Source organism: Schistocerca gregaria, chromosome 2, assembly GCF_023897955.1.
Source record: "Schistocerca gregaria isolate iqSchGreg1 chromosome 2, iqSchGreg1.2, whole genome shotgun sequence".
Lineage (NCBI taxonomy): Eukaryota > Metazoa > Arthropoda > Insecta > Orthoptera > Acrididae > Schistocerca > Schistocerca gregaria.
In genome coordinates, this window is record NC_064921.1 from 572999388 (window position 1) to 573023055 (window position 23668).

Consider the following 23668-nt stretch of genomic DNA (forward strand, 5'->3'; position numbering starts at 1 on the left):
TTATATAACCCTATTTCAAAATTCTGTTCAATAATATATAATTATCTTTACCCCTATTAAGTTTGCAGACACAAGAGTTATGTTTTATTCATAATATTTCACTCATACTGTTGTGATTTTCATTCAAAGACTGGTTGGATGCAGCTCTCCATGCTACTCTATTCTGTGCAAGCCTTTTCATCTCTGAGTAACTACTGCAACTTACATCCATCTCAGTCTCCCTCACGTATGCAGGAAAATGTGTACAAAAGTCATTTAATCTGTAACAGGTTTTTTTTGTCTTGGTACCATGAGGAAAGTGTGCATCACATGCATTCTTTTTATTGATAAATGTGACTGGTAATTGAAAATATAAATCAAATGTTTTACAGTCTGTCAGTGTTTATGAAAATTGTTGAAGGCTCTCATTAGCTGTAAGCACAAAGGTGATGCATCAATTCCATTGTTTGCCATGTCTAGATGAGAAATAAATCACAATATCATGAAAATGTGAATAAGTATCTTTAACTTGCTTAAAACCCTGGACCTAAACATAATTTTATAGACTACAAGAAGAAGACATTCAGAGCCATTAATATATTGATGAAACAAAATGAGTATTTAAACTTTTCTACTCATTGCAACAACCATTTGAGAAGTATTTTTCTGCATTTCTGTTTCCTGCAAATACAATGATGTATTTAAATCGCTGTTTTAACTAGCTGAAGAAATGCAATTTATTCCAATGAAGGTATGCAATATTGACTTTTGAATTGAAGATAGTGAATGGTAGAATCAGAAGTACATGTGTCACATTGTTGATTTAAGAATTGTAATAGCAGCAAACTTTGACACTATTATAACCTACAAAATATAAAATCAAAGTGTAAGTGTGTCTCATTATTCTCAGTATTTCACAGGGCACTATGATTGTTAACAAAGGTCTGAACTTCCCCTAGGAGCCTTTCTGCTCTTTGGTGGGTTCGTACTTGCCTACCATAGGGCCCCAGCCTTTGCAGCATCCTTTCCCTTCCATGCTGCATGCCTGTCCACTTACTGTCTGGGTTGTTTTTGGAAATGTATTCTGCATTTTTGATAGCCAATATCAGAATACTCTACTGTTTCTCATTCCATTTTTATTTCTTCATTCACCTTCTCCTATCCTTCCTCTGCTCTAATATTTCAGGTTTCTCTTTTTATTTTTCCTTCCTGTGAGCTCCTGAAGGCTGGCCCATGCAACTGGCACATAACAGGTGACCGGGTAATGCATAATTCCCAGCTCCAGGTTTGCAGATAGGATTCGCACGTACCCCCTGGTATAAGGCAGACCCAGGGAGGGGTGATTGTCTGAGGTGTTACCTTTCCCAAATTGCTGATTGGTCCCTCTGTCAGGTATTTGGGAGGTGTGACCTGAGGTGTGAACACCCACCTGAAGGGAGCTCCCTGTTGGAAGGGGTATGCCATCGGAGATGTTGGTAATCATGGAGGATTTTCTTGCAATAAGCCAATCATCTACACTGTCAATGGCTATGAAACGTAAATTGAATGAGGCTAACAATTCAAAGACCCTACCAGCTGCACCATGGTTCCTCATGGTTTCACATACTGAAGACAGTCAGTACTTTGCTACAGTTAATCCTTTTATTATTCAGATTATTCAGAAATGTGTTGATGGAATTGCTGGCCCTGAAACATCCTGCATCGCATTGTCAAGAACACCAACTGCTTGTAACTTTGCTTCTCCATGGCTAAACTGTTCCTGTTGAGGCTCATCAAATGCTGAATTCTTCCCATGGAATTATTTACATGAGGCTGCTTGATGGTCTGACTGAGGCAGAAATCCATACACACCTCTCTGATCAGGGTGTCATTGCAGTCCTTAGTGTCCACAGGCACTATTTTTCAAATGGTTCAAATAGCTCTGAGCACTATGGGACTTAACTTCTGAGGTCATCAGTCCCCTAGAACTTAGAACTTCTTAAACCTAACTAACCTAATGACATCACTCACATCCATGCCCAAGGCAGGATTCGAACCTGTGACCTAGCAGTCACTATTTTTCTCAGTTTTGATAGAGTGGTTCTTCTTTCAAAGATCAAAGCAAGTTATGAAGTTATCACAATCAGGCTGTATATTCTGAACCCAATGCTGTGCTACCAGTGTCACCACTGCAACCACACTTGAGAGTCCTGTCGACACCCAGCCAAATGTATAATCTATGTCCTGAAGGTGATTGTCTTCCTCCTTCTCCCTGCTGCATTAACTGCAGTGGTGACCATGCCACCTGCTCCTGTGATTGTCCTGTGTATCTCAATTAGTGGGCTGTCCTGGAGGACTAGGTGAAGGAAAAAGTGCTTTACCCATTTGCTTGCAAGTTGTTGGCTAGTCAGAAACCCTGCATTCTACCATCTGGCACCTCAGTACTGTTCTTGCTACATCTTGCTCCACAAAGGTAGCATCCTCATCTCCTCCTCCAGCTGTGCAACAAGCCACCAATCTTTCGTCTCATGGGGCAAAGTTGCCAGCTACACAGGACAGAAGGAATACTATTGTGAAGACCTCCAATGTACCTTCAGCCAACCAACATCTAAGTCTTCCTCTGCCAACTGGAAAGTTGGCAAAGTCAAACAAAGGCAAACAGTCTTCTTCTTTGCTGACTCAAAGATCCTCTTTGATGGTGTCGCCACAGGATACCCTCACCCAGCCAACCTCTGTGTCACTGGTGTGCACCACCAACCATTTTTCTGCCCTGGACTCCACAGACTGACAGAAGGAGAAAGCTGAAGTTTCTGTAGAGCTCATGGAGCAGGATCCTCCTGTCTCTGTGCCCTGTAGCTTTCAGTCTTTGAAGGCTGGCACTTGGCAGCAACTGTAGTGACACACTTTCATTGTTTCCTCATCATGACTCTCCTCCAATTGAATGTTTGTGGCGTTCAACTCAGTAATGAGGATTTACAGCTGCTCTTAGAATTGCAACATCCTTTTGTTCTCTGCCTTCTGGAAACAAAATTGTATCCTCAAGACCACTTTGAGGTCTCACATTTCTTCCCGGCCTGTTTTGACTTTTCCCCAATGATGGCATTGCATCTCATGAGGGAATCATGATTCTCACATTGGATGATATTCATAGGCATCCCATCTTTCTGACTGTTGCAGTTGACGTTTTCCTTCCTCACTCGACCTTTTCCCTTTGTACCATTTACATCCCTCCATCATCCTCAAGACCGCTTTGAGGTCTCACATTTCTTCCTAGTCTGTTTTGACCTTTCCCCAATGACGGCATTGCATCTCATGGGGGAATCATCATTCTCACACAAGATGATATTCATAGGCATTCCATCTTTCTGACTGTTGAAGTTCACCTTTTCCTTCCTCACTTGACCTTTTCCCTTTGTACCATTTACATCCCTCCATCATTTGATGTCACCAGGGCAGACTTCCTCCAGCTTATTGGGCAGCTACTCACCCCCCCCCCCCCGCCCCCCTCCACCCCTTCTGCTGCTCAGTGACTTTAATGTGCATCATCCCCTTCGGGGTTCTCACTGAACCTGTCCAAGAGGTGGGTGCCTAGGTTGATCTTCAAGGTCAACTTAACCTCTTCTGTCTTAACACAGGAACACTCATGTTCCTTTCAGACTGCATGCACACCTATTCCCATTTGGATCTATCCTTCTGCACTGCCCAGCTTGCCCCTCATCTCGACTGGTCCATTCTCTCTGACACACATGCGAGTGACCATTTCCTGTGTGCTATCCTTTTGTTCCATTCCTGGAACATCCTCTTTACCATGCTGTGTCATGGATCCTTGGTGGACTGAGGCATGCTGCAACACTATTTGTGCACAGAAATGTGCTCTCCATGTTTTTAACCGTCATCCTACGGTGACCAACTGCTTTTATTATAAACAGTTGCGTTCAGTGTCACTGTGCTCTTCAGAATAGCAAAAAAGCTAGCTGGATTTCATTCACTAGTTCTTTTAACAGTTCCACTCCCTCTTCTTTCATGTGGGACAACCTCGGACGGCTTTCTGGAACCAAGATCCATATCCCAATTTCTGGCCTGACAGTAGCAGACGCTGTCATTGTAGACCCTATTGCTATTTTTAACATCTTGGGTCGCCATTTTGTGTAGGTTTAGAGCACCTACCACTACCACCTACCCTTCCCCTATCAAAAACGAGTCGAGGAGGCTCGAGCGATACCCTTCTGTTCTCAGAATCATGAGTGCTATGATGCCTTTACCATGAGGGAGCTAGATCATGCTCTCAGTTCATCCGGATCCTCCACCCCCAGTGCCAGTCGATGTTTACATTCAGCTGTTGCAGCACCTTTCTCTTGTGTGCCAGCTCTTTCTGATTCATATATACAACTGCATCTGGGCAGAGGGCCTGTTTCCCAAATACTGGCATGAAGCCACTGTCATACCCATACCTAAGCCTGGTAAGGACAGACACCTTCCTCCTAGCTACTGCCCCATTTCTCTCACCAGCTGTGTTTGCAAGGTGATGGAACATATGATTCATGCCCAGCTGGTATGGTGGCTTGAGTCTCACAATTTACTAACAATTACACAGCGTGGATTTTGAGCACACTGCTCTGTCACTGATCATCTCATCACTTTGTCCATGCATGGCCTGAATGATTTTTTGCAGAAATCCCATACTGTGGCTGTGTTTTCTGATTTGGAGAAAGCGTACAACACCTGCTGGAGGACTGGTATCCTACTCTCTACATGTTAAAAGACCGAGTTTTCAAGGCAAATGTGGGCTCTGGCTTGTTGGACACATTTATCCAGGAAAATGGTGTGCCTCAGGGTTCAATCCTGAGTGTCATACTCTTTGCTACCGCCATTAGCATTATAATGGCCTGTCTCCCACCAGGCATTTCCACCTCCTTTTTTTTTTTTTTTTTTTTTTTTTTTTTTTTTTTTTTTTTTTTTTTTTTTTTTGATGATTTTGCCATCTATTGCACTTCTCCAAGGACCTGTCTCATTGAGCAGCATCTACAGTGACGTCTCCATCATCTTTACTCTTGGAGCTTCGACATTGACTTTCGTTTTTCCACAGACAAAACTATATCTATTGTCTTTTTAGCCATTGCCATTTGTTAAGTGGTGCTCCCCTACCACTTCATACTCATTGCACTCAACCTTTGATGGTCCACCATTTCCTGATGGAATGCTCTTATTTTAACCACTTACATTCTCATTGTGTTCGTTGTCTGAGTTATTGGCCATTTTTATGAAAGATGCATGGGGTACTGACTGTAATTTACTTTTTATTCATCATAGCAATATGGCAATGGCAATTTCATATTTAGTTCATGACCTCTGTTTCCCTATGGCATATTTTAGTTTTTAGCTGTCTTCTCCTCCATCAATTGTGATTAACATGTAGTCATTTTTAACTCATCTCTTTGTCTTCATGTTCTATAGTTCTGACATGATTGCATATGACCCTAGTTGTTTTTGCGCCCTCAGACAAAACAAACACACAATAGGTCTGAATTCAGAATTTCACCATCAAATAGTAAGATGGATGCTTAAATTATAAGCAGCATTGTATTACTAGATTTTTATCTCATGCTAAAAATATGCCTCCATTTGGGAACTCAGTCTTTCTGTGATTATATTTCTTGATTTAATGACCACGAACCATGTTAGATTTTAATTCACAACAGTATGGTCAGTTTCTGAATAAACACATTCTCCTGGCTGGAATGTTCACTGCAGCTGGTCAGATCCCAAGACTGTAAATGAGGGCCTGTCCTCACACAGGGAAAGTAAAAGTATCATGTGTAAAAAGACAGCTTGTAATTGTTATAATTTTTAAAGTTGATTGTTTACATGCCACTTTATTTTGAAAAAGTTTCTGAGAAATCTGGAAATGATAACGTCTAAAACTATAAAAGCCTTTCATGAAAATGTTCTTGGATCTGCATCTTGCAACATCAAATCTTACCTATTATTTATTGTTTGGGGAACAGATTTAGAACTACACTAGTGTGAAATGGCTCAGGCTGTACAGCTATGAATAATTAGTGCATTTCTTTGGAATGGATAGGTGGAAAATTTAGAGAGGGTTGGGGGGAGGGGGGGGGGGTGGGGGGGGGGGGGGGGGGGAGGAACACACTATCCACCACTGTAAATGGAGCAACAACAGGGATATGTGAGTGACTGATAACAGAGACATTCCTTCTGGTTCTGTATGATCATAGTTCATCTGCATGTCCTCTATCCAGTCTGAAATCATTCTTACATTCTTATGCTTTGTTCCCACTGGTGTGTCATAGTTTCTCTTTGCACTAACCTGACACAGCTCATCAAATAAATAACACATTACACTAGTAAAAAAATGCTACATTTTGAAGCTCTATGGGCTCCAGTCAGTTTGGTATTCCATGGTAACAAGATAAACTCAAAGATACAGTTATCATGGATCAGAGCTCCTGGAGTCTGCCTCATAACTGTTAGTTCCAGTTGACAAGAAACATTCTATCCAATATCACAGTAATACAGCTTCCATGTGGGACTTGTAACATTACATGCCAGGACAGTTCTGAATCCGCTAGGCAACTACCCATCACAGTCTCAAAGATGATAAATATTGATCCCTGCATTTAACACAATATTGAGAAAGTTCACAACAGTGAAACTAGCATTGTCCTAGTTACCATCAGCAAACTGAAAGATGACATAGTGATGCAACATAAACTTTATTCATCTATGCTGCCACTGTCTAACTCTGCAGGTACTGTAAAAGTCAAAAATTTAACTTAAGAACACAAATTAAAGTCAGTTCTTACATGAATGTACATCATTTGACTTTGCCAACATAAGATGATCAAAAAGCTCACTGCTCATTGTGTTGAAACTGTCATCAGCTATAGGTCTGTCCTCAGCCAACATGCAACACATTCTGCCTTGAACAAGATCCTACAACACTATCATAATGCTTTCTAGCTACTTCTGATACAGAAATGTAAATTCCTCTAATTAACAGAAATCTGATATGATTATGCTACATCCTGGCTCCTAGACTACCAATGCTCTAGTAACACAGCTCGAATTAATTTTACAATAGCACTATCCCCTCATTTACTCCAGCCCCATCATGGGCAACACAATTTTGCTGGTTGGCCCTCAGCACTACAACAGTTGGATGCAACCATAAAGTTGTGCAGCGACAAGTAGGCCAGTGGTTTGCGGGTGGACCGGAGTGACAACAACATCTCTGTTGGGCATGGCGAACACACAAAGCATGTCCAGGTTGACATCGGGCAGGAGGGGAACACATTTCACCAGGTGGCAGGGAAAGGTGGAGTTTGTGTCATGAGCACTGGATGAACATGATGTTATTGAAATGTCGTGGATTATGTCCGGGGGGAGACAGGCGCAAACACTTCTAGTGAGGGCACGTTCAAGATGGAGTGGGGAGGGGGTGTGAGAAACCTCAACAGGGTGAGGCAGGTGATGGTGGAGAGGTCGAAGGGGCATGCGAAGGGCCCGGCGGTGAGGGCATAATCGTAGGTAAGCTCGACTTGGAGAGCATGTGGTTACTCAACGGAGTGTGTGAGGCCGGAGTAAAGGGAAAGGTCAGAGGAGAGTTCAACGATTGGAACTGGAAGTCACTCGATTGAGTGTGTAAGTCTGATGTGGAGGGAATGGTCGAAGCGTCTGAGCCACGACAGTGAGTGGTGTGTTCGTGGCCTGAAGAGGGGTAGAAGAAGGCTTGACACGAGCAGGCTTAAGTCTGTTGAGAGAGACTGTAACTGCTGAATCTTTCACCTGGATGTCATAGATGTTGGCTGAGCGCTGGAGAATTCGGTACGGGCTGGTATATGGAGGTTGGAGGGGAGCACGGACAGCGTCATCTCGGAGCAGGATGTACTTGCAATTGTCCAGAGATTTCGAGACATGAACCATAGAGCAGTTATGGCTGACAGGCAGAGGGATATGGAGGTTGATGAAGTGGCATCTGACGTGGTCCACAAAGGAAGGTAAGTCAAACAAAGGGGGCGAAGCAGAAGGGCTCACAGGTTCACCAGGGAGAACAATGTTCTAGCCGTATACGAACTCGGCTATTGTGCCTTTGAGGTCTTCCTTATAGATCACGTGAATTCCAAGTAGCAAAAGGGGAAGGGTCTCCGTCCATAGAGAGTCGTGGCAATAAGAGCCGCCCTGAAAGTGCGGTGCCAGTGCTCGACTAGCCTGTTACTTTGCGGGTGATATGCTTTGGTATGGATGTGCTGGATGTCACAAATGTTACAGATCCTGTTGAACAGGGCCAACTCAAATTGTCTGCACTGGTCAGTCGTGATGATAGATGGACATCTGAAACGTGACACCCATGACTCGACAAAAGCTCGAGCAACAGTTTCTGCCGTATTATTGGGGAGTGGTACAGCCTCGACCCAGCGAGTTGTTTGGTCAATAGATGAGAGAACATAACAAAAGCCGTTAGAGGGGAAGAGAGGGCCGGCAATGTCAATATGAATATGCTGGAAACGCCCCAGAGGGATCAAAAAGGCGCCGGGGGGGGGGGGGGGGGGGGGTGAAGTGGGCTTGTGTACTTTGCAGCGTTGGCATGTGATGCAGCAGCGTGCCCATTGCTGGAAGTCCTTGTTGACATTTCTCCACACAAAGCGCTGCGCTATGAGGTGGGCGGACACCCGAACACCGGGGTGAGCTAAATTATGCAATGCGTTGAAGACAGCTCAACGGAGCATGGTTGAGATGAATGGCCATAATGTGCCCATACTGTCATCGCACCAGATCTAACCAGAAATGCAAAGGAAGGTGGTGCGGACGAAGTGTAATGAAGAAGTAGAGTCTCAAATCAGGTTTTGTGTTTCCTCATTGGCGGGTTGGATGTTAGACAGTTCAGCGAATGGATGGCTTCAACTTGTGAAAGGAAATCAGCAACTATATTGTCAGCACCCTTTATGTGTCTGACATTAATGGTGAACTGAGATATGACGTCCATGTATCTCAATCGGCGAGAAGGCGGGTCAACTGGCGGTTTTGTAATGGCCGCAGCCAGTGGTATGTTGTCCGTTAAAACATAGAAAGGACATCCCTCAACGTCAGTCTTAAAATGCTTGATCGCTTTGTAGACCACGAGCAACTCCCTGTCAAAAGTGGTAATTTTCCGTTGTGCATTGGTGAGCTTGCTCGAGAAGAACTGCAGAGACAAAGTTTGGCCGTCGATTGTCTGGCTAAGGACAGTGCTGATGGCAGGATCACTCGCATCTCTGGTGATGAAAAGCTGTGGATTGAGATGAGGATGTGCAATGGTGCAAGCCTCAGCAAAAAGATTTTTAAGGGCACTGAAAGAGTCAGTCATAGCAGGGGTCCATGGAACGGGCCAAGACCCAGACGTGATGGTGCCTGCCAAGGCGTTTGTCAGTGGAACCTGAATCTCCGCATAGATGTCGGCGATAATAATTAACCATCCCCAGAAAGTGCCGGAGGTCTTTGAATGATGAAGGTCATGGTAGGTTTAGTATTGTTTGTACTTTCTCAGGGGGCGGTGAAATGCCATCGGCAGAGACCCGAAAACCAAGAAAAGTGACAGCGGGTTGATGTAGCTGCTATGTGTCCTGGATGATCTTGATGCCTGCTGCCATGAGTGTTCATAACATTTTGCACATATCGACTGCTGTCCTCGACGGAGGAGCTGAACACAAGAATGTCATCAAGATATGCAAAGTAGAATTTTAGGTCGAATAGCACTTCATTGATTAGGCGTTGCCAGGTCTGGGTTGCGTTTTTCAGACTGAAGGACATGAATCGAAACTGAAATAACCCGATCAGGGTGGTAATTGCTGTCTTCTCAATATCTTCAGGTGCCATGGGGATCTGGTGGTAGGCCCATTTGAAATCAATGACAGAGAACATGGTTGTACCTGCAAGGGAACTGGTAAAATTGGCAATGTTGGGTATGGGGTAGGTGTCCATAATTGTTCATGCGTTTAGTCGACGGTAGTCTCTGCACATGCGCCAGGACCCATCTTTCTTGGGTGTCATATGTATGGGCGTAGACCAGCTACAGGCAGAGGGTTCAATGATGCCGGAGCTAAGTAGTTCAGAAATCTGTATTTGAAGGTCGGAGAGGCGCTCGGGACAAAGTGGACGTGGTTTACTGGAAATCGGTTGAACTCGTGTGAGGCGAAGCTTGTGAGCTGTGCCATTGTTGACGACAGAAATGTTGCCGGCGGCATGGGAGGTGGTTTCTTAACAATGTGTGGCGGGCGGGGCAAGTGAGGCATGGTCGTGGTGTTTGGGCCACTCAGCAGATCCAACGGGCACCGAGGTGGCGGAGTGTCCCAGGAATCAATGTGATAAGACGGCCGCCGGCCCGAAGCAATGGCACCATGGTCGGATGAGCTCGGTAGAGCTCGTGAGCCGTTAGTGAGTCCATTCTCCAAGGCCTGTGATAGCATGGTCATGGGCGAAACTCTTGGCATGAGTGCACTGTTTGCGTTGTCAGTGGCAGTCACACAGCGGCGCACAGGAGCCAAAATTGCACAGTTTGAGGTGCTGTCCATGAGGGGCGAGGTAGGTGCCGTTAGTTCAGGAACACATGACGCTCGTTGTGCATGCGCAGTTATGTCCGGGCGAGTGTCCAATGCTAACATGTTAGAAGGGTGTGGCCCTGCGGAACTGTTAGTACGTGTTATGGAAGACTTGATAGCACAGTTGCGAGGGGTAGCAAGAGGTAAACACATGGAGGCTCGATTTCTGGGGCTGAAAGCAGATTCTGCGCACTTACTGACCTTGCTTTGTCCTTGCTGTAGTGTCTGTAATTCCTTTGCTGCATCAGACAGCTGGAGCTGCATTTTGTGGAGCTGGAGGGAGAGCTCAAAGTTTTCCTTGTGTAGGTGAGTGAAGTGTTCAAGCTCGACAAGGCACTTGTGCGTCATTTCTTGTAACGTCGTCGACAGAGGCAAGCTCGTACAGATGAGATGAGCTCGGACCGATGTGTCATGAGGGGGTTTGCTCGACGGAGCACAGGGGAAGTGAGTTTTGGATGGATGATGAAACACAGTGTTTTGCACTAGGTCCAGTGAAAGTTTGTGGTGTCACAAGAAGTCAATGCCTAGTATAGATCCGTCAATTTTGCACACTAAAAAAGTCCACTCAAGTTTGCAGTTTGTGGAGAGTGAGACAATGTGGAAAGTTGAACCCGAGCATTGTAGTTTGGTTGTATTCATGGCTTGCAGTGAAGTATGATGAGGGTGGATGTTCAATGATGCTAAGGACGTAGGCAGCAGCGAAACATTAGTGCCTGTGTCTACTAGGAAAAGGTATCCCAACGAAATGTCTTTAATGTAAAGTCGTTCACAATTTGCCGGTTGTTCCTGGACAGAATGGAGCACTGGGGGGGTGCCTGTCATGTTGTGCACAGGAGGCAGCACCTGGACTTACCAGCGATTGGTGTTTGGGAAGTGGCAGGGTGGTCTGCAGTTCCATGCCACCTCACCAAACCATGTGTGGAAGTAAGAGTACGGGTAGTGCAGTTGCATTTCCTGTGGAAAATTCATTGCCAGTGGCGGTGGCCGAGGTTCAGTGGCTGCAGCAGGTTTGGTTGCAGGAGGGGGTGTGATCTTGGGCGGAGCCGGTGACGTCCCAGTTGCTTGTTTACTGCTTTCCGGAGTGAGTGGAACGGTCGGCACAGTACGGCCCCGGCTGTGTCCAGCCGCAGGGCGATGAGCCTGAATCTGACTTGTCAGCCCCGCAGTGACTGGCGAAATAGAGCAGTGACGCATTGTGTAGCTTGTGAGCAATTGTTATTCTGTGCTCAACAGGTTCAGGAGACCTTTGAGCCAGAGCAAAGTGGATGTGATGAGATCTGACCAGATGGCGAGGAGAGCTATGTCAGAGAACAGATTGGTGCTGACCAGGGCACGTACCCGTCTCCAGTCTGCGAAGATTTGTCGTTGCCTAGTTGCTCAATGTGGAGCTCTTGCTGTACTGCTGCCTCAGTTGAGCGTGAAAGCCGACGTAGAACTGTCTTTTTGGCTAGAGTGTACCGGATAGGTAAGTCGGGGGCATCAACCAGGTCAGAAATTAAGTACTCCTGGTCGTGCAGGTGGGTGGGGAGTCACAGAAACCTTGTTGACCCATTGAGTTTGTAATGGTCAAACACTTCATCGACAATTTTGAACCAAATTGTTGCTCTGTTGGGATTAAATGGCAGCAGCGACGGTAAGCATTGTAGAATGTTCGGAAAACACGTTGAGTTGAGTTCGTTGGGGCACTGCCTGAATCAAGCTGTTGTTGCTGTAGTATTCCAAGAGAGAGTGCCTCCAGGGGATGTGGCAACAATGGCTGTTTGAGTGGCAGCGTGAAGGTAACACGTTTTGGTTGAGTGCGATTCATCATGACGCGGAAGGCGGACGCTGATGAGACACCGTAATGTGTTGATTGCGGTTGCGGAAGCTCAACACATTGCGGGTGTGTTCAGATTGATGCGTCGCGGATGAGGCACCGTGAATGGTTGTGGAAGCTCGACTGGAGCCAGCGGAGGGGCAAGGTGAGAAAAAGTCAAAGTTTGAGAACGGGTGTTAGTCCACGGAAAGCTCGACGTATGATCAGAGCTGGGGCCACATGTGTTGCAGGGAGGCTGCGTTGGTGCAGTTTGTCCAGAAGCACACAGTGGGAAATGATCTCGAATGTGGGACAGAATGTGTGAATGTTAACTCTTCATAGTCACTCCACTCAAAACGGTGTGCCGATAAGGTGAATGTCATGGCACAAAACACAGACATGTAGCAGTGGGATGGAGGTGGAGGTCAGGCACAGATAACAAGCTATTGTTCCTGTTGCAGGCCGAGGTATCGAAGTAGGAATGCATGTGGGTGCTGCTGAACTGAGACAGGCGTGGGCGTGGTCAGGTGCTGAGGAGGTAGACCTGTGAACGTAGCAGTTCTTGCCAGGTGGCAGGTATCTGCGTGGTACTGCATGGATTGCGATGTGGCAAATCATTGTCCTGGCAGTAGTAGATTGTTCGATGAAGCATTTGCAGAAATCGGCATTGGTCTCGGACTGCAGGGAGATCCATAAGAGGTAACTGCACAGTCAATGAGGGAGGGCACATGTGGCAAGTACATAGGCATATGATAGCTGGAATCATGCACACTCCTATTCTCACTTATTGTTGCAGGCTCAAAAACGTCTGGCGAAATTGGCAGAATCATCGAGTGAGAGCCATTGTAGTCCTGGAGGGTGTACATCGCCCACAACATGATGCATGTCAATCACAAAATCCGGCGTTAGGTGCTAGCCCGAAGTCATTGTTTGAATGCTGTGTTGTTGTAATACATGCAAAAATAGCCGACACAGAGGTCGTGGACACAGTAAAATGGCGAAAACAGAAGAAGTTACAACTTGGGGTCACTAGTGAGGAGGATTACCAGGTTGATTGCACCAATAATCACCCCCATTTAGAAATAGTTCATTTATTAACCTTAACACATACAAGGATCACAAATAACTGAACTGAACATCGTGGAACAGCCAAAGATAATGCTCAGAGTCCAATGACAAATGCATATCGATGTTGGTGTCGATTTCATTGGTGCCACATGCTTACTGATCCAAACATCAGATCAAAATGCAGGTTGCACAATCAGTATTCATTTAAACAGAGCATGTATTGTGGATATATTTCCTGTACCATTTCCTCTCTCACACCACTGATGTGATTACTTAACTTTAGCATTAGGACATCAATATGGTCAATTAGATAGCAGATCATTGTCATGTCTCAACTTGGTATTGTCTGGTCAATTAGGTATCAGATGATTGTCATATCTCAACTTGGTATTGTGTATTTGTATTTTAGTTTACACCTACATCTGCAATTTAAACATTTTTATTAAACAATGGCAGTGTTTTATTGGCTGGAATTAAAAGAAATGAATGTAGTGATGTATCCTGCCAGCAAAAAGTGTGAAACCTCCTCCAATCTGTTTTTTCATGAGATGTGCATTCTTATCAAATCCCATCAAGACTAAAGTCATAATATCTGTTTTCTCTTTTTTTTTGTACTTTGGATACTTATAATAGCACATGTCAGGCAGTTTTGTATTTGTATAACTGGAAATGTTTTACAATACCAGAAAATCGTACCTGTCATGATGGGTAGTGTCAATGACTATTTTCATGTAAATACACAGATAAACTTTGTCAAAAATGGGCAATAATTACCTTTTCCACATAAGTAACTTCACATCCATCTAGGTGTTTTACTGAGGGAACTGTGTGCAAAACAAGTTCTCGGTATCCAGAAAGCTCAGTTATTTTATTGTTCCTCATGTCTAATACTTGTAGCAGAAAGAATTTCTGCAGGTTTGATAGTTCTGTAAGATCTGAAATGGTATTCTCAGATATGTAGAGTTTATGCAAGTGATAAGCTCCCTGTAAATAAAGACAAAATTAAAGCAGACCAAATAAAACTCATTTTTATTTGACTTTTATAAAGCCTGTTTATGTAAGAGAAGAAATAAGTTTGCAAATGTCACTGTATCAGTGAAATTTACAAGGGGAAAGGAAACTATGACAGCAAACACTTAGTGTTAAAACTCTTAGATCTCTTCCACCATCTTGAAATATAGGGAGAAAAGAGTGGGGGAGCAGGCGGTGGGGAGGTCGGTGGTGAGGAGGGGGCAGGGGGGGGGGGGGAAATGGTTTAAAGTGATAAGCCATTATGAATTAAAGTCATGAGAGTAGCTTAGCGACTCCTAATGCATATGTGCTCACATATTACACATATAAGAAGTTGTAAAAAGCAAACCATTCATAAGAAAACTGTTATCTGATTCTCCTTAATGATGCAGCTATTGTGGCCATCCACTCAACTACTATAATTTGACATAACAATCACTTCATTTCTGTTGTTATTGTAGTTATAACTGTAGTTGTTGTTGTCTTCAGTCCTAAGACTAATTTGATGCAGCTCTCAATACTAGTGTATACTGTGGAAGCCATTTTATCTTCATGTATTACTGCTGCAACCTAGACTCCTTTGAACACACTTACTGTAATTGATCTTTGGTCTCTCTCCACAATTTTTACTTCACATACTTCTCTCCATTACCGAACTGTTACTTCCCTGGTGCCTCAGGATGTGTCCTAATAAACAACTCCTCCTTTTAGATTGTTAGTTTCAGATTTTTTTAGAGTTTTAGTTTCAGATTTTTTTAGATTGTTAGTTTCAGGTTCATCGATAACTCATACATGATATGCTGTGATGATGTGGAATGTGTCATTTTGCATTAATATTCAAATTAATTATTAATATGCCTACCAAACCCCCATACTCACTGACGGTTTTCAATATATATATAATAGAGGGAAACATTCCACATGGGAAAAATATATCTAAAAACAAAGAAGATGTGAGATGTGACTTACCAAACAAAAGCACTGGCAGGTTGATAGTCACACAAACAAACACAAGCACAAACAGTGTAGGCAGCTTGAATTTTTTGAGTATGTTTGTTTGTCTATCAACCTGCCAGCGCTTTCGTTTGGTAAGTCACATCTTCTTTATATGTCTGCTTCTGTCTGTGTATGTATGGATGGATATGTGTGTGTGTGTGTGTGTGTGTGTATGTGTGTGTGTGTGTGTGTGTGTGTGTGTGTGTGTGTGTGTGTGCGTGCGAGTATATACCTATCCTTTTTTCCCCCTAAGGTAAGTCTTTCCGCTCCCGGGATTGGAATGACTCCTTACCCTCTCCCTTAACACCCACATCCTTTCATCTTTCCTTTTCCTTCCCTCTTTCCTGATGAAGCAGCCGCCGGTTGCGAAAGCTCGAAATTCTGAGTGTGTGTTTGTGTGTTTTATTCATTGTGCCTATCTACCGGCGCTTTCCCGCTTGGTAAGTATTTTTCCCATATGGAAGTTTCTTTCTATTTTATTTATTAAAAACAAAGATTCCAAGACTTACCAAGTGGGAAAGCGCCGGCAGACAGGCACAATGAACAAAACACGCAAACACACACACAGAATTACTAGCTTTCGCAACCAATGGTTGCTTCTTCAGGAAAGAGGGAAGGAGAGGGAAAGACGAAAGGATGTGGGTTTTAAGGGAGAGGGTAAGGAGTCATTCCAATCCCAGGAGCGGAAAGACTTCCCTTAGGGGGAAAAAAGGACAGGTGTACACTCGCACACACACACATATCCATCCGCACATACACAGACACAAGCAGACATTACATGCAGTCTCCCATCCTTCATCATAGACACCAACCACTTTTTCGAACGCCTGGAATGCTTACCCAATCAGTTACCGCTGGAAACCATACTTGTAACCACTGATGCCTCTTCCTTATACACAAATATTCCACACATCCAGGGCCTCGCTGTGATGGAGCTCTTCCTTTCACGCCAATCACCTGCCACCCTACCTAGAACCTCTTTCCTCATTAGCTCCATCCTGACCAACAACTTCTTCCCTTTTCGAAGGCCAGACATACCAACAATTAAAGGGAACAGTAATGGGTACCAGAATGGCCCCCTTGTACGCCAACCTATTCATGGGTCGCTTAGAGGAAGCCTTCTTGGTTACCCAGGCCTGCCAACCCAAAGATTGGTACAGATTTATTGATGACATCTTCATGATCTGGACTCACAGTGAAGAAGAACTCCATAATTTCCTCTCCAACCTCAACTCCTTTGGATCCATCAGATTCACCTGCTCCTACTCCAAATCCCGTACCACTTTCCTTGATGTTGACCTCCATCTGTCCAATGGTCAGCTTCACACGTCCGTCCACATCAAACCCACCAACAAGCAACGGTACCTCCATTATGAGAGCTGCCACCCATTCCACATCAAACGGTCCCTTCCCTACAGTCTAGGTCTTCGTGGCAAACGAATCTGCTCCAGTCTGGAATCCCTGAACCACTACACCAACAACCTGAAAAAAAGCTTTTGCATCCCGCAACTACCCTCCCTACCAAGTACAGAAGCAAATTACCAGAGCCACTTCCTCATCCCCTCAAACCCGGAACCTCCCACAGAAGAGCCACAAAAGTGCCCCACTTGTGCCCCACATGTGCAAGTGTATACCTATCCTTTTTCCCCCTAAGGTAAGTCTTTCTGCTCCCGGGATTGGAATGACTCCTTACCCTCTGCCTTAAAACCCACAACCTTTCATCTTTCCCTCTTTCCTGAAGAAGCAACCGTTGGTTGCGAAAGCTTGAATTTTGTGTGTGTGTTTGTGTTTGTTTGTGTGTCTATCGACCTGACAGCACTTTTGTTTGGTAAGTCACATCATCTTTGTTTTTAGATATATTTTTCCCATGTGGAATGTTTTCCACAATAGCAGAAATTCTTCTGCAGAGGAGTTGTTAAGAAGAAACTTTTTCAGTTATTTTTCAGATTTTACTTTTATCTCTGTCAGATATTTATCAATTGGTAAGTTGGTGAAAAATGACGTTGGTTGCAGCATAGCATACCCCTTTTTGTGTTAAAGACAACCTTAATGTGGAGTAATGGACATGATTTTTTCTTCTGATATTGTAATTATATCTATCACTGATCATTTTTAACTGTAGTGGACTATTTACAACACACTTCGTGAGGAAATAAATATATTATCAAGCAGTAGTCAAATAGCCTAAGTCATTAAGTATATGTGGACAAGATGATCATGGGTGAGCAGCATGTTTTTAAGCAAGAGAGACTTTCTTTCTTAAAGATGTGTTACCCCAGAACATAATTGAATGAAAATATGAAAAATATGTCAACTTATTGATTTGTCTCTTCCCAAGATTCATAATGTGTCCAAGGGCAAATATGGTTGAACTAACTTGTTTTAGGAATTATAAAATGTGCTTTTTCCTGTTTAAATTCTCAACAGTATGGACACCTAAAAAATTTGAACTGCATATGTTGTGTCTTTTTAAAATAGAGAGTGAGACTGTTCACAGAAAACCAGTCAATGATCTTTTATGAACACTGGTTATCACTTCTCCTCTTGCTTGGATTAATTGAAATATTACTGTCATCTGCAAAAGGAATTAATTTAACTTGTTGTACATTATGCAGAAGATTGCTTACATACATGAGGAACAATGTTGGCCCTAAGACAGAACCTTGGTAAATCCTATATGTGAATCCTCCCCAGTCAGAAGAATCTCCCATGATTATATTAGTTGAATTACTGCATTCTTTTGGTTGAAAACCATTATCCATTGTTCAAGTACACCAAGAATTTCATAAAGTCTCAGTTTATCTCGAAGAAGATTGTAATTCACACAGTCAAATGCCTTAAATAGATCATGAAAAATACCAACCAGTGCTATTTTGTTATTTTAAACCTTGTAAAATTTTGTGAGTAAAGCCTCCCCCCCCCCCCCCCCCCAATGAACCATAGACCTCGCCGTTGGTGGGGAGGCTTGCGTGCCTCAGCGATACAGATAGCCGTACCGTGGGTGCAACCACAACGGAGGGGTATCTGTTGAGAGGCCAGGCAAACATGTGGTTCCTGAAGAGGGGCAGCAGCCTTTTCAGTAGTTGCAAGGGTAACGGTCTGGATGATTGACTGATCTGGCCTTGTAACACTAACCAATACGGCATTGCTGTCCTGGTACTGTGAACAGCTGAAAGCAAGGGGAAATCATGGCCGAAATTTTTCCCGAGGGCATGCAGCTTTACTGTATGGTTAAATGATGATGGCGTTCTCTTGGGCAAAATATTCTGGAGGTAAAATAGTCCCCCATTCAAATCTCCGGGCAGAGACTACTCAAGAGGATGTCGTTATCAGGAGAAAGAAAACTGGCGTTCTACGGATCAGAGTGTGGAATGTCAGATCCCTTAATCAGGCAGGTAGGTTAGAAAATTTAAAAAGGGAAATGGATAGGTTAAATTTGGATTTAGTGGGAATTAGCGAAGTTCTGTGGCAGGATGAACAAGACTTTTGGTCAGGTGAATACAGGGTTATAAATACAAAATCAAATAGGGGTAATGCAGGAGTAGGTTTAATAATGAATAAAAAAAATAGGAGTATGGGTAAGCTACTACAATCAGCATAGTGAACACATTATTGTGGCCAAGATAGACATGAAGCCCACGTCGAACACAGGAGTCTATATGCCAACTAGCACTGCAAATGACAAAGAAATTGAAGAAATGTATGATGAGATAAAATAAATTATTCAGGTAGTGAAGGGAGACTGGAACTTGACATTAGGAAAAGGGAGACAAGGAAACGTAGTAGGTGAATATGGATTGGTGGGAAGAAATGAAAGAGGAAGCTGCCTGGTAGAATTTTGCACAGAGCATAAGTTAATCATAGCTGACACTTGGTTCAAGGATCATAAAAGAAGGCTGTATACATGGAAGAAGCCTGGAGATACTGACAGGTTTCAGATAGAGTAAATAATGGTAAGACAGACATTTAGGAACCAGGTTTTAAATTGTAGGACATTTCCAGGGGCAGATGTGGACTCTGGCCACAATCTATTGCTTATGATCTGTAGATTAAAACTGAAGAAACTGCAAAAAGGTGGGAATTTAAGGAGATGGGACCTGGATAAATTGACTAAACCAGAGGTTGTACAGAGTTTCAGGGGGAGCACAAGGGAACAATTGACAAGAATGGTGGAAAGAAATACAGTAGAAGAAGAATGGGTAGCTTTGAGGGATGAAGTACTGAAGGCAGCAGAGGACCAAATAGATAAAAGGACGAGGGCTAGTAGAAATCCTTGGGTGACAAGAAATACTCAATTTAATTGATGAAAGAAGAAAATATAAAAATGCAGTAAATGAAGTAGACAAAGAGGAATACAAACGTCTCAAAAATGAGATTGACAGGAAGTGCATAATGGCTAAGCAGGCATGGCTAGAGAACAAATGTAAGGATGTAGAGGCTTATCTCAGTAGGGGTAAAATAGATCTTGCCTTCAACAAAATTAAAGAGACATTTGGAGAAAAGAGAACCACTTGTATGAATATCAAGAGCTCAGATGGAAACCCAGTTCTAAGCAAAGAAGGGAAAGCAGAAAGGTGGAAGGAGTATATAGAGGGACTATACAATGGTGATGTACTTGAGGGCAATGTTATAGAAAGGGAAGAGAATGTAAATGAAGATGAAATGGGAGATACGATACTGCATGAAGAGTTTGACAGAGCACTGAAAGACCTGAGTAGAAACAAGGTCCCAGGAGTAGACAACATTCCATTAGAACTACTGACGGCCTTGGGAGAGCCAGTCCTAACAAAACTCTACAATCTGGTGAGCAAAATGTATGAGACAGGCGAAATACCTTCAGACTTCAAGAAGAATATAATAATTCCAATCCCAAAGAAAGCAGGTGTTGACAGATGTGAAAATTATGTACTATCACTTTAATAAGTCACAGCTGCTAAATACTAACCAGAATTCTTTATAGATGAAAGGAAAAACTGGTAGAAGCCAACCTCGGGGAAGATCAGTTTGGATTCCGTAGAAATATGAGGCAATGCTGACCGTATGACTTATCTTAGAAGCTAGACTCAGAAATGGCAAACCTACATTTCTAGCATTTGTAGACTAGAAAAAATTTGATAATGTTGACTGGAAATTGTGAATGTGGCAGGGGTAAAATACAGGGATCGAAAGGCTATTTACAATTTGTACAGAAACCAGATGGCCGTTATAAGAGTTGAGGGGCATGAAAGGGTAGCAGTGGTCGGGAAGAGAGTGAGACAGGGTTGTAACCTCTCTCTGATGTTATTCAAACTGTATATTGAGCAAGCAGTAAAGAAAACAAAAGAAAAACTCGGAGTAGGTATTAAAATCCATGGAGAAGAAATAAAAACTTTGAGGTTCGCCGATGACATTGTAATTCTGTCAGAGACAGCAAAGGACTTGGAAGAGCAGTTGAACAGAATGGAGAGTGTCTTGAAGAGAGGATATAAGATGAACATCAACAAAAGCAAAATGAGGATAAAGGAATGCAATCAAATTAAGTTGGGTGATGCTGAGGGAATTAGATTAGGAAATGAGACACTTAAAGTAGTAAAGGAGTTTTGCTATTTGGGGAGCAAAATAATTGATAATGCTCAAAGTAGAGAGGATATAATATGTAGACTGGCAATGGCAAGGAAAGTGTTTCTGAAGAAGAGAAATTTGTTAACATTGAGTATAGATTTAACTGTCAGGAAGATGTTTCTGAATGTATTTGTATGGAGTGTAGCCATGTATGGAAGTGAAACATGGGCGATAAACAGTTTGGAGAAGAAGAGGATAGAAGCTTTTGAAATGTTGTGCTACAGAGGAATGGTGAAGATTAGATGGGTAGATCACATAAGTAATGAGGAGGTATTGAATAGAATTGGGGAGAATAGGAGTTTGTGGCACAACTTGACTAGAAGAAGGGATTGGTTGATAGGACATGTTTTGAGGCATCAAGGGATCATCATTTTAGTAATGAAGAGCAGCGTGGAGGGTAAAAATCATAGAGGGAGACCAAGAGATGAATACACTGAGCAGATTTAGAAGGATGTAGGCTGCAGTACGTACTTGGAGATGAAGAAGCTTGCACATGATAGAGTAGCATGGAGATCTGCATCAAACCAGTCTCAGGACTGAAGACCACAACAACAACATGCTGTATATGGAGTTCTCAGTACAGCAACTCTTCTGAAATCCGAACAGTGGTTCTATTCTAGATTTCATTGTAAAAAACTATTCTACAAATCACAACCTTCTCAAAAACTTTGGAAAATGATGAAAGAGGCCAGTAGTTATTGACATCTCTCCTATCACATTTATTATAGAGAGGTTTAACAATGACATACTTCTCTCTGGATAAATATCTTGAGATAGTGGTGCTTTACATATTCCACATTTGATGTGGCTTCTTATGTGAGTGCAAATCCTTCATACTCTGCTAGAAACACCATGGGATCCAGATGAGCTCTAATTTTTGAGAGTTTTTTTTAATTCCAGAAGAGGAAGTTTGGTGATACTTTCATCTGACTGAATTTTATGGTAGTTGTTTTTTCTACATACTGCTATAATTTTTATAGAAATTTTTTCTCTACTTTCTACTACAGTTAAGTAATGATTATTACATATGTTCGCTATCTGTTGCTGGTTGTCTTGTCTCTCATCTCACTACATTCTATGTAGCTTTAAGTCTATTGTCAGAAATACTAATTTCTGACATAATGTGCATGTTCCTTGATTTTTTCAATACTTTTCCTCAGTAATTTTGAGTTGTTTTCGTAGTGAGCAAATACTTCTCTCTGGATAAATATCTTGAGATAGTGGTGCTTTACATATTCCACATTTGATGTGGCTTCTTATGTGAGTGCAAATCCTTCATACTCTGCTAGAAACACCACTTGTTCTTGCCAAAACATATAATTCCCTTTTCGTTTCACAAGATATTTTGATCCCTCTGTTGATCAACAGTCTTTTTCATGGTTATTTAATGTCATATGTGATATTGTTGATACTATTTTCCATGATCACTAAGAACTACAAACATCAAAAATAGTTTTGCCTCATCCTGGTCCCTAGAACTCCTGAAAGTAGATGCTGACTGGATACTGTATCATAGGTACAGTGCCTTTGACTGTTCAGAGATGTCACTAACCCCACCCCAAGATGTAAACAACCATGCGTGAGTAGCGCCTATTAGATGGAGGGTGTCCGACAGCCAATCATTTGCAGTTGTTTCACCAGGAAGGAGGTACACGGCTCGTGTTGTCTGTAGTTCAACCATACCTAGATGGTCAATACTGCAGTTTGATTGCATCTGCATTGTTATTTTGTGCCAGGAAGGGCTCTCAACAAGGGAAGTGTCAAGGCATCTTGGAGAGAACAAAAGCAATTGTTTGGACATGGAGATACAGAGAAACAGGAACTGTCTATGACATGCCTCACTCAGGCCACCCAAGGGCTATTACTGCAGTGGATGACTGCTACCTATGGACTATGGCTCAGAGGTATCCTGACAGCAATGCCACCATGTTGAATAATGCTTTTTGCGCAGCCACAGGGACGTCATGTCATGACTCAGACTGGGCACAGTAGGCTGCATGATGGGCAAATTCACTCCTGATGTCCATGGTGAGGTCCATCTTTGCAACCATGACACAATGCAGCATGGTACAGGTGGACCCAGCATCATGCTAAATGGATGCTCAGGATTGGCATCATGTTCTCTTCTAAAAAACGTTCCACATCATTACGAAGTGTCATATTCATGATCTATGGAACAAGTATTAAACTAATCTAATCTAATCTAATCTAATCTAATCTTCACCAATGAGTGTCGCATATGGCTTCAACCAGACAGTCATTGGAGATGTATTTGGAATCAACCCAGTCACACTGAATGCCTTAGACACACTCTCCAGTGAGTGCAGCAAGGTGGAGATTCCCTGCTGTTTTGGGGTGGCATTATGTAGGGCCGGCGTGTGCCACTGGTGGTCATTGAAAGTGCTGTAATGGCAGCACGCTATGTGAATGCATCCTCTGATCGATAGTGCAACCATATCGGCAGCATATTGGCTAGGCATTCAACTTCATGGATGACAATTTGCACCCCCATCATGCACATCTTGTGTATGACTTCCTTCAGGATAATGACACCGCTCGGGAAGAGTGGACAGCAAGTCTTCCAGAAATGAACCATATCAAACATGCCTGGCATGGACTGAAAAGGACTGTTTATGGATGATGT

General features: G+C 43.1%; 1 protein-coding gene across 1 annotated transcript in view; it reads right to left on the bottom strand.

The window, feature by feature from the left end:
* The window catches only part of LOC126335879 (uncharacterized), a 148897-nt gene that overhangs the window by 104787 nt on the left and 20442 nt on the right, over positions 1 to 23668 (bottom strand). The window contains exon 2 of the mRNA XM_049999349.1: positions 14191 to 14400. Coding sequence (XP_049855306.1) covers positions 14191 to 14400 — 210 coding nt within the window. The remainder of the gene's footprint in view (positions 1 to 14190; positions 14401 to 23668) is intronic.